The sequence below is a fragment of the Plodia interpunctella genome, chromosome 12, assembly GCF_027563975.2.
Source record: "Plodia interpunctella isolate USDA-ARS_2022_Savannah chromosome 12, ilPloInte3.2, whole genome shotgun sequence".
Classification (NCBI taxonomy): domain Eukaryota; kingdom Metazoa; phylum Arthropoda; class Insecta; order Lepidoptera; family Pyralidae; genus Plodia; species Plodia interpunctella.
The window spans coordinates 2119678-2130547 of NC_071305.1; the positions used below are offsets into that span (position 1 = coordinate 2119678).

The 10870-nt window shown below is 32.0% G+C and overlaps 1 protein-coding gene across 2 annotated transcripts; it reads right to left on the bottom strand.

Moving 5' to 3' along the window:
- Positions 1 to 371: 371 nt before the first annotated feature.
- LOC128674255 (odorant receptor 4) lies at positions 372 to 9035 on the bottom strand. Of its 2 annotated transcripts, none has more exons than XM_053752729.1 (10): positions 8949 to 9035; positions 7371 to 7639; positions 6795 to 6947; positions 5482 to 5670; positions 4837 to 5038; positions 4371 to 4467; positions 4008 to 4112; positions 2438 to 2526; positions 1902 to 1965; positions 372 to 651 (listed from the first exon to the last, which is right to left on the bottom strand). In XM_053752729.1, the coding sequence occupies exons 2-10, from the start codon at positions 7627 to 7629 to the stop codon at positions 583 to 585; spliced, it is 1227 nt and encodes a 408-aa protein (XP_053608704.1). In that variant the 5' UTR covers positions 7630 to 7639; positions 8949 to 9035; the 3' UTR covers positions 372 to 582. The 2 variants fall into 2 exon arrangements, with proteins under 2 accessions (XP_053608704.1, XP_053608705.1); XM_053752730.1 differs by lacking the exon at positions 8949 to 9035 and adding an exon at positions 7716 to 7789.
- Positions 9036 to 10870: the final 1835 nt, after the last annotated feature.

The following is a 10870-nucleotide window of genomic DNA, read 5'->3' on the forward strand; positions in this document are numbered from 1 at the left end:
TATAGGTATGTACTTAGATACAAAATAGTAATCATTTGAGACTTATTGAATTCGATACTGTGACGCTGTGAAGCCCTGTGTTAACATTAAAAATAATCCTGTTGAGATTGTACACCCGGCCACTTGCTTAACATCCTGAGGTCCTTGTGAATGCTGTTGTTTCTTATCAGCTGCCTTAGTGATGTCCATAAAAAATATGATATACTAAAATTGTATAATAAAATTCAGTACGTTATTAACGAATCATGACTGAAATTGGTAAATTAATAAGGTATTCCTGACACTATTTGTGCTAACTAAAATATATTTTGGAGGGCAATAAGTAAGCTCATTGATGAAATGTATTTATTTATTTATCAATTAATGTACACATGAAACTGATAGATTATACGATAAGAATGAATAAAAGGATACTCCTTATTTCAAATAAAAGCTGTCCCAGTAGACTCGTCAGAGAGATCTTCAGTTTACAAGAACTTATTTTAAAACTACGTAATAAAACCTGTTTGAAAATATATAATTAAATCAAAACCACTCTCATATGGATACATGAATATATCTAACAATGTTTAGACATCTTTTTTAATTCGTCTCTTCATTTTCATACATTTTATTCATAAGCGAAAAATACGACCAAGTTGTTCTCATTACCTATAAAAGATAAATATATCAAAAATCAAAGAAAAAAAAAACATCAAAAAATTAAATGTCATACTTGTACCACACCGCTCACTCCTGACAAAAAAAAGTTTATTGAAAAGTGAGCTTTTAATATGTACTATTAGAATATACTTGTTAACTATTCTTGTTACTGTTATAGTAACAAGACGAGCGCTCACAGCGATTATATTCCGCTATTTTTTTGTCAATGTAAACTATGACTCAAATTCAAATTCAAAAATCTTTATTCAATTTAGGATGATATACATCACTTATTGAAGTCAAAACAATTACTTAAACTAAGTCTATTGCCGACTTCCAAAGCGCATGTGAAGAAGAAGCGGCGCAACAAACTTCACCGCAGCCTTTTCTCCAAGGACGTCAATTAACAAATATATAGGTCTTATACATATATTAAAAATTAGGAGGACGAATTTACATCATTATTAAAAATGTCAAAATTTGAATGAATAAATAAAATAAAAGTTGTATTTCCAATAAAATTATTGAAAATTGTCACACAAAATATATATACATATAAATAAAAAGCTAAATGTACAAAACGTACGTAATAATGTCATAAATCAATTACATATGTTATGAGGATACTGCACCATGCTTGGGCCAAACATTATTGTCGTTCACATAATCGTCAGACTTGTAATATGCCTTTTTACAAAGTACTTCTTTTATATAATTTCAAAATTTTTTTTGTCCGGCAAATCAAGAATCCATTTAGGCAAACGGATACAGTTCCCAACAAAAGACGTTCTAACTTTGGCCAACACATTGATTAAATATATAAGCTACGTCTACAACTATGACATTGATTATATTTTGAATCAAACTAACAGACACACCCCAATGATCTTCAGAATTTTTAAGATTTAGCTATTTAAAAGTTTTAATGATGTCACTAGGTTCTATGTGTGAAAATTTAAATTTAGATCTACATGCAGTGACATTAGTTTTAAGTAGAGATACAGCATTACTAGGACTTGAATTTATATTAGAAGTGAGTTCTAGAGGTGTGTGTTGGTAAAATAATTTTCAAATAAATCAGCTATTTCTTTTTTCGAAGTCGTTTTTTTTTATTATTATAATTAATTTCTGGAATTGTTGTTCGTTCGTTCGAGTTCGAGTTCGTTGACTATAGAGGATGCTTTAAAGTTCACTTTTCATTGAACGTGATGAAACGCCGGGAGGGAGCGATGCGATAAATTAAATATAAAAACACATACCGTAGTAAATGTTGCGTGAGTGATGGGAACGTCAAGAGACTTCAAGTAGCATGGTTTCTGAGATCTATAAAACAAGATATACATCAGTTTATCCGATAATATTGCTAGCAAATAAAATATATAGATAACTATGTATGCGAGCCCAAGTATTTGATTTGATGGACCTTTTTTTATTAATTATTACAAACAGGATAATGGAAACTATTTAAATAAAATTATAATTTAATTTAAATCTAACCTAATAAGCAATATAGCTGTTTTGATATTACAAGTTTATATGTTAGACAAATAAAAAAAAAAAATACCCGACTTTCAATATTCATTTCGCTACAATATTTGAACGGCTGAACCGGTTTTCATGAAACATGGCTAAGAACACTCGGGATAAAATTATCTATGACACAAAAAAAAAACTAAACGAAAATCTGTTCATCCGTTTGGGAGCTACGATGGAACAGACAGTACACAGATACACAGACAGACACTTTAAACTTATAACACCCCTCTTTTTGCATCAAGGGTTAAAAATACTAAACCTTTTCATAATAAAAAGAATAATTTGTTTATATTCTTTATCGCCTTCATACCAAAGGTTCTCGCAAGCTGAATTAAATATTTCCTCGCTCTGAAAAAATAATTAAAAGTTTTAATTTTTAACTTAATTTTGAATTTTTTTTTTTAATTGTGGTTAAGAGTACTGTCCCGAATAGACAGGGATTTTATTCCCGCTCGATTCCAGGTTTTTTCATCTCATTATTATTTTCCAAATCTATTATTATAAACAGGTAAGCGTTTGAGTTCGTATGTTTGAGGCGGGTAATCTCCGAAAGTACCGAACCGATTTTAAAAAAATCTTTCGCCATTCGAAAGGCACATTATCCAAGCTTGCTATAGGCTATATTTTATCTCAAAATTCCCATGGAAGCGAAGCCCCGGGCAACATCTAGTACATAATAATCCTCAAAAACCAGATACCGCTTTAAATTAAAATTCATGAACAAGTAAGATATATTCGTGTCATGCAATTCATTCCTTTTGATAGCTCAGGATTCCCGGATCCAAAGAGATTCCTGCAGGATGCTTCCAGAGAATAATCCGGGAAACCGCTGAGCGTTAAAGAAGACGTTCTCATGAAATTTATTTCCAAAATGGAGCAAGATTTTCGAAGTGAAAACATCTTCAGGCACGCTGAGCACTTTATATTGAATGAGATCAAGGCGAAACGAGACGACAGATAAAAAGTTTATACAGTTTATTACCCATTAATATTATCTGTTTAAAAAAATGCTTGAAAACTCATAATTATCTTATAAGTAAGTACAGTATGAGCGACAGTACAGTATCATTAGGCTGCTGCCGTGCTGCGTTGTATCTATTGTTTTCTGTATGTTTCGACACTGACGTGCGTCGACGTTGCATACAAATTGTGCGCTGTTTTGCATTGTCTACCGTCGGACGCCCAAATGACAGAGGGCAATGACGCGCCTGGGCAATGGGCATAGCTCTTAATAACAGAAACCGGATATTTATCTTTAGTTGAAGTTTTCTATGACAGATGGCATATAATTTATTATTTACTATCAAGCTGTGAAGTCGTTTTCAGTAATAATGTTCACTATCAGTTCAAAAATTTACTCCATTGACTATATTCCCACCTAGATGAATAGAGAATGATTTCTATGGGTGGGTTGCACCAGTCAACTTTGACGTTGTCTTTCACCTGAGCGCCGCGGTTTGTCTACAGTTAACAGAAACACCGAAAGCACGTATCATAATAATAATAATATTTTTGGTTTCTCAAAATCTAGATAAGTTTGAATTCAAATAATCGGTAAATTCAGTTCTGCTTGACACAATTCGGTTAGGTAAAAACCTTAAGTGTTACCTATGTTGAGATATAAAGTGTTTCTGCAAACCTTACGGGGGTGACATAGTCACTGCGTGAATCAATAAAGAAAAAAAAAGTGTTTCTGTCTGAGGTTCCACACTCGCGCGCAGCCCCGTCGTCGTTTACACAAAATGGCGTACTGTGTATTTTCAGCGCAGGTTAAAAATAACGTCAAAATTGACAGGTACAACCCACTTTATGAAATCAATATTAATTACCGCAGATTTTAACTTCTCGCTGGAGTAACACACCGTCAGTATGAGTACCAAGATTGTTAGTATCACTATTAGATTTGTTATTTTGTCAGATGCGTTATTTGCAACCTAAAAATAATAAACAGAAAATTATTGTCTAAAAGGGGCTTAAAAACTAAATGAATAAACGTAATCATTTTTTTCAATAAATAGGTAATAAAAGAAGTAATTGTTAGCCCCAAATTAGTATAGAGTTTAAATTTTGTGTTTTTTTTTAAATATATTGAGTAGTAGTGTTTTAGCTAATTTTTAGCCAAGCGAGTGTTTTTGAAAAAAATTGCTTTGTAGAACATGCAAATTTAGTAGATCTCGAACGTGAACACTTACCAAAACTGCAAGTCCAAATAAACTGACGTTTACTGCCGTGAAAAATAAATTCACAAACATAATCTTATTGCTAGCACAGTTCAGTTCTTCAGCTAACCTAAAAAAATAATACAAGGAAGTAAGTACCTATTCCGTCTTTTATTTAAATGTTTTTTTACAAAATCTCCTATCGTGTATTCAAATTGGGCAATCGATGTTATATAGGTATAGGTATTAAAAAACCTTGAAAAATCTAATGTTATAAAATGCGAAAATCTGTCTGTCTATTGTTGATTTTTTTTTATGTATCTATACTTAGGTATATTTCAAACATAGGCTAATTTTTTTCAAAAATCGACCCACAAAAGAATTTAATTGGGCTTTCGCAGATAAATTCACGGCGAATTCAGGGCGAAAAAATATTTACTAATTATAATTTTAAACTGTCAATTAGATGTCAAACAATATGTTCGGTTTCCTTACATACCTTAAGAGTTTTTGATGATAGATAACAAAGTCGCGTATCTTTCCATTATCGTATACAATGTGTGTGACGTCATTATCCACTACTTTAGTGGGTTTTATATGAAGTAAATCCTCGCGAAGTAACATGAATTCCACGCTAAGTTGGGCGCTCAAGCATAGGAATATAAAATCTGTGGCTACATATGAAAACGTTAAGTTGAAAACTGAAAATATAAATATAGTTTTTAATTTTTCATAGATAGACAAAGATTTTACTTTATGATCTTCAGTTTAATACGTAATTTTAGGCTTACATCCAATCATAATGAAACATGTCAACTTTACGAGCATAAGAAATAAAAAAAGCGTATTTTTTTGTTGGTTCACTTATTTCAAACATGTTCATTTTGAAATCGATTATGAAATCACCTTGATTAATATAATATTTATCTTTTTTTTTTCAAAATCTTTATCATCATCAATCAGTTTCTGAATAAACTTTATTATATTAAATTTTTTGAAGAAAGTGATATTAAATAAGAAGTGTTTTCCATTTTTTTACGTTTGACTTTAAAAAAATATGATTATTACTCTCAAAGCTACAAACAACCAGCTCAGAAGAAACGCCGTAAGATATTCCAAAATATAAATGTATTGAGATACTTACTACAGTAAGTCTGAAAGCAATAAGTGATTCCATACAATACCCAACTGCTGCTGGGATCAAACGGGTAGGAGCAACGCAACGGGAGTCGCACTTCATCATCCTCCCTCAGGATGACGTTGCAGAATAGGGTATCCAAGATCGGTAACAACACGTACTGAGAAGCCACGCATATAGGTAATTTCATAAATACTGTACAAAAATATAATATTATAAAAAATCTGTATATATAAAACTCTTCCGTTGCTTACTGACTGACAGACAACGCACAGCGGAAACTACTGGGTGTAGAAAGATGAAATTTGGTATGTAGGTTCTTAGGACAGTGTAAGGAAGCACTAAGAAGGGATTTCCTGAAATGTCCAATATGAAATGTTACTTAAATATGAAGTTGTGTGCAAAAGCTAGATCAATGCAAGGCAATATAGAATTTACAAGGTAATTGATTTTCTATGGGCTGGTAGAAGTGTCGCAGAATAATTATATAACAAGGATCTTGGTCTATAATCAATGATCACTCATTCGGATTGCTGAAGCGAAATAATTAAGTATAGTGCAGACACTATCGCTCTTATTCATAAAATAGTTAAAACATACTTTAAGCTAAAGTATGTTTTGTCTCTTTCTGTCAATGGCATATATTATTTTTATAAATAACGCGAGGTATGTAGGCATAACAAAGAGACACAAAATAAAGCATAAATTTATATTTAAAAAATGGTAAGCCCTTCTGGCATAATAGGGGCCAACACTGTTTGAATGAGTTTCTTTCGGCATTTCTTCTCATTCTTTCTCAGTGGTCGTTCCGAAATGCTAGTAGTTTGTAGCTTTGGTAAACATCATTTAATTTAGAATATGACGTGAAAAAGTGCCTGTGAAGGCCTAATTTCTGAATAAATGATTAGATTTTGATTTTGATTTTAAAATAATAAAAAAACAAGAATAATTAATAAACATATTATTACACGTGTGAACTGTTGCAAAGTTTTATGTGTGAGCTGCCATACTGACTTTTAATTGTTTGAAATTTCATATAATGACAAACATAAATCTAGTAGGAGTCTCTCTCCCACACCCTTTCGATAATTTTTCAAGGTATTCCGTCGAAGCCCAGATTGGGTTTCCTTATTTTTTCTACAACTTCACTCGGTTTTTAAGCTGGCATTAAAACATTATTAAGTTCCTACTAGTAGCAAAGTAAATATCCAAGAATATTCTTTACAGATCTTTCTTCTTTATCAAATGCATTATTATTAGGGTAACATTGTCGCCTAAATATATCTACCGCCTTCTCATACAGACAGTTTTGATATTACCCAATTGTACCATCCATAGTTCTTTTTCACTTGATCTCTTTATATCTTTTTGTACATCATTGAGATTATCAGTCCTCCAAGTTTGTCCTAATTCATCAATTACTTTTTCAAACCTCTCCTTATTGATGTTCAGAATTGTCATTTTTGAGAAGGCTGCAACAAAAATGGCATTAAATCTTAAAACTTCAGAATATAGAACTCCAAAAACCTACAAACTTTCAGAATCCTCATGACTGACTTCACTACAAGCCCTTGAGGGATCTAATAAGGAAACTTTAATAGACAAACTGTATATTTTTGATATAATCTAATTGTGATCTAAATAAAAAAAATCTTATGTAATAAATGAATGATAACGACTAATATGAATTCCATGCTACTGTATATACCTACTACTTACCTAAACTGTTGTGTTACAGAAACAAAAAAATATTTGCATAAAATATGAGTACATATAATATTGTTGTTAAAATAAATGAAATCTACATGTTTTACCGTAAAATAACAATAAAAAAAGAAAAAAATCACTAGCTCATAAAATAATAAATAAGATTTGATAATAACTAGCTCACGTACAGTGAATGTGAACTAGATAAATGGGGATCATGAAAACGTCGGTGAACACATCTACCCCTTCGACGAAGACTTCAACAATATAAACACTCATCGTGATAAAGTGGAACACCAATATAGGAACTATGTAGAAGAACCTCCAGTTCCTATAAAACCATGGCATATCGTGGTTGAAGAACTTCACGTTAAGTCTCCCCAAATAAGCAAACAACGACACTAAAGGTCGTGCATATTCTTCAGGATATTTATTGAGATATTCCATTGCTTTGAGTCTGGAAATAAAAATAAATATTGAACTATTTTGCTCGCTTCAACCGCCGTTATTTTGTGCATTCACTAATAACTTACTATTGTCGGGTTCTAAGCAACGTATCGCGATGAAACCTCTACCAGATATTAAGTCAGACTATCCTCTGTACAGCTGTGAAAACCGAATCAATTTCCATCCAATAGTTTTTACGTGATGCGCGAATAAAGAGATAGACAAAAATTAAAAAAAAAATGTTTTAGCCCCTATAAGTCTCATAAAAACCCCCCCATAATTATTTTTCTTTAACTCTCCTATATCTATTCTATCTACATAGCCTACTTAAAGTTTTATTATATGTATAGGGTGTGATCACGTTATAATGATGTCGTTCACGACACGTCAACGGCGAACAATTTTAAGTTTATTTCCGCATTACTGAACGAATATGACTTGCAAATATGCTGAATATATAAAATAAAATAAATAATAATAATAAAAAGGTATGAATGAAAGGTATAAATCTTTGAAACTTTCGGTTTGGTTTGAAAAATTTTTAGCATGATTTATAAAGGAAACAGAGTCCGTAAATCTCCACAGGATTCAAAAAGATAACTGGGTAAAACTATCTAAGTAACTACTTAATTTAGATAAATTGAGTAATGGTTGTACGAGTTACATCGTACAATTTTGCTGTATCGTAGTCGACCCAGTTTTAGTAGCGATAATTTATCGCTATGAATGATGTGTTTATTTTTGTAAACACGTGCCATTCAACTAACATCAGATTGCTAGCAACTATTGCGGACAACAAACTAACTTGAAACTTGTAACTTTCCACTAATAAACTATTTATTTTGAGGATTGTGGTTTTGGTGATCTCAACTACTAGACCTTCGACCTTATAATGGTTGTCTTCAGCCATGAATCATAAAGATTTTATGTTTTACTAGCGCAAAATTCGGGATTAAAAGTTTACTATATATTATTCCGGGATCTACTCGTTTACCAAATTTCATAACGATCGAACAATCATATGTGCTTAGATCTTTAAAACTTTTTTAAATAAACAATTGCGATATACTCGTACGTTGTGAAAAACAATTAACCAGTCTAAATTTTATTCTGTCAATCAACAAAATCTTTTTTTTTTTCGAGATACAAATATTAAATTTTCACACACAGTTTTACGACAAAATTTCGCGAGTAGAATTTCAAAGGAACAACTTTTAATTTAGTACGAAATCTCAACTAAATTCTCGCAAAACGACCTGCGGTTTCAACTCCCATAACAATTAACGTAGTTACATTAACAGAATAATTTAAGACCGTACCGATATTGGTATAATGTTTCTAATCCACCCTTTGATGAACCCCCAACTCAGTTGATTCGGGATGGTCAGTACTAACGATTTGTCAACTAGAACTCTGAAACCAGAATCAGGACATAAATATTCAATAACACGAAACACCACTCGAGTATTCACAAAGCTCAGTATCATTACCTAATAAATAATATATTACGCGCGTATTTTATATATCTGAGATTAGAGGCGAGAGTCGTTTGTTTTGATTGTTACTTGTGTCTGTTACTTTATACTAGCTGTTTAACCGCAGCTTCGCCTGCTTAATGCCCTCATTTTTTCTTCATAAAATATCCACAGCGCATTTAAAGTACACACAGCGCCATATAATGTTTTATTGTAAAGTTTATTCTAACAATGTAATGGAGAAGACTCGATTCCAAATGGAAATCGTTGGTTTTGGAAAAAAAAATATTTATACCTTTAATTTTAGATAGTGCCAATGAAAATACAGTCTCTGAACGCATGATCACATCCATAGCTGAAAGAAATAATCATATGATTCTTTCTGTAAAACATAAATGTGCATGCGCATGATGTTGAATAAAATTATTTACTCATATTGGTTCATATTTTTATAATAATTATTTATTTATACAGGGTTACTGGTATCTAATGCAAAGGCGCCTTCCAAAGGCGCATAAGGTACATAGATACTAACATCTTTTGTTCTGTCTTTTGTTGTTATGTTTTGTTGTTGTTGTTTGTTATGTTTTGTTGTTGTTGTTTGTTTTTTTTGTTTGTTATCTTTTGTACGACCTTTATCTAAAACGTAATAAATTAACGCTACTGTACTGTCTCATGTTGCTTGGCTATTACATATGTAGAATCGCAAATTAGATTTTATTTTTTTTTTGTATATGAAAAAAATAACTACGAATCACGAAAAGTCGTAGAATATAAATTGCTTATTTTGATGTACCCAAGTAGTCTTTAGTTGGTTTTGCATTTGATACCAGTATCCTTGTATAATAACCTTTTGCATCAGAGGTTAATGACCTCGACAGTTTCGGAGTGTCTACTGCGAAAAACTTACTAATTGGCTCGCCACAATACTTTGGGGTGGCGAGCTACGGATTTCTGCCCGAATAAAAACAAAATGGATAAACGAAACTGCAGATAACGAAACAAGGAGATGTAGTTACCATCATAGCAAAGGTCAATAATATAGCTATATTAGCTTTTACCCGCGGCTTCGCCCGCGTTAATTTCGTTTTCTTATTATTATCTATATCTCGGGTTCTCAGTAACGTAACGGTAAAACCTATGCCAGATTTTAAGTAAGACCATCGTCGAATATAACAGTGAAAATCGCGGCAAAATCCATCCAGTAGTTTTTGTGTGATGCCCAACAGACGATAAACAGACAGACAAAAATTATTTTAAAAAATTTTTGGCTCATGTTAGTCTTATCTTCTATTTACATACATACATACATACATACATAGCCTACATACTGTTTTATTATAATGTATAGCAAAATATAGAATAGCGATAATAAAAAGTTAAAAGCCTACTTAAATATAGTGAGCTAATATTACTATCAATTGATGAATACATGCGAACAAAAAAATAAAAAATGCGTGTATCCTACTAATATTATAAATGCGAATGTTTGTCAGGATGTGTGTATGTATGTATGTTAATTCACGTACAATTTACTGGACCGATTGTTGTGATTTTGGCACACGGGTACAATATAGGTATAACCTGGAATAACACATGGGGTACTTCTTATCCCGAAATTCCCACGGGAGTGAAGCCCCGGGCCGCAGCTAGTATATTAATAAAAAATATTACACACATCTCTACACATCTGTTACCTGTGAACTCTGAAAGTCAATTTTGTGTTGTTTCACGCAGCGCCAGTTCAGTGCTAGTTTAACCACATT

What these genes read in the sequence shown, in the direction of transcription:
- LOC128674255 (XM_053752729.1), bottom strand. Translation starts at nt 7,629, where the DNA reads ATGGAATATCTCAATAAATATCCTGAAGAATATGCACGACCTTTAGTG. An exon ending in TATTTGGACTTGCAGTTTTG is followed by an intron (nt 4,113 to 4,370) that starts GTAAGTGTTCAC and finishes TATTATTTTTAG; the next exon opens with GTTGCAAATAACGCATCTGA. An exon ending in GCGAGAAGTTAAAATCTGCG is followed by an intron (nt 2,527 to 4,007) that starts GTAATTAATATT and finishes TTATTTTTTCAG; the next exon opens with AGCGAGGAAATATTTAATTC.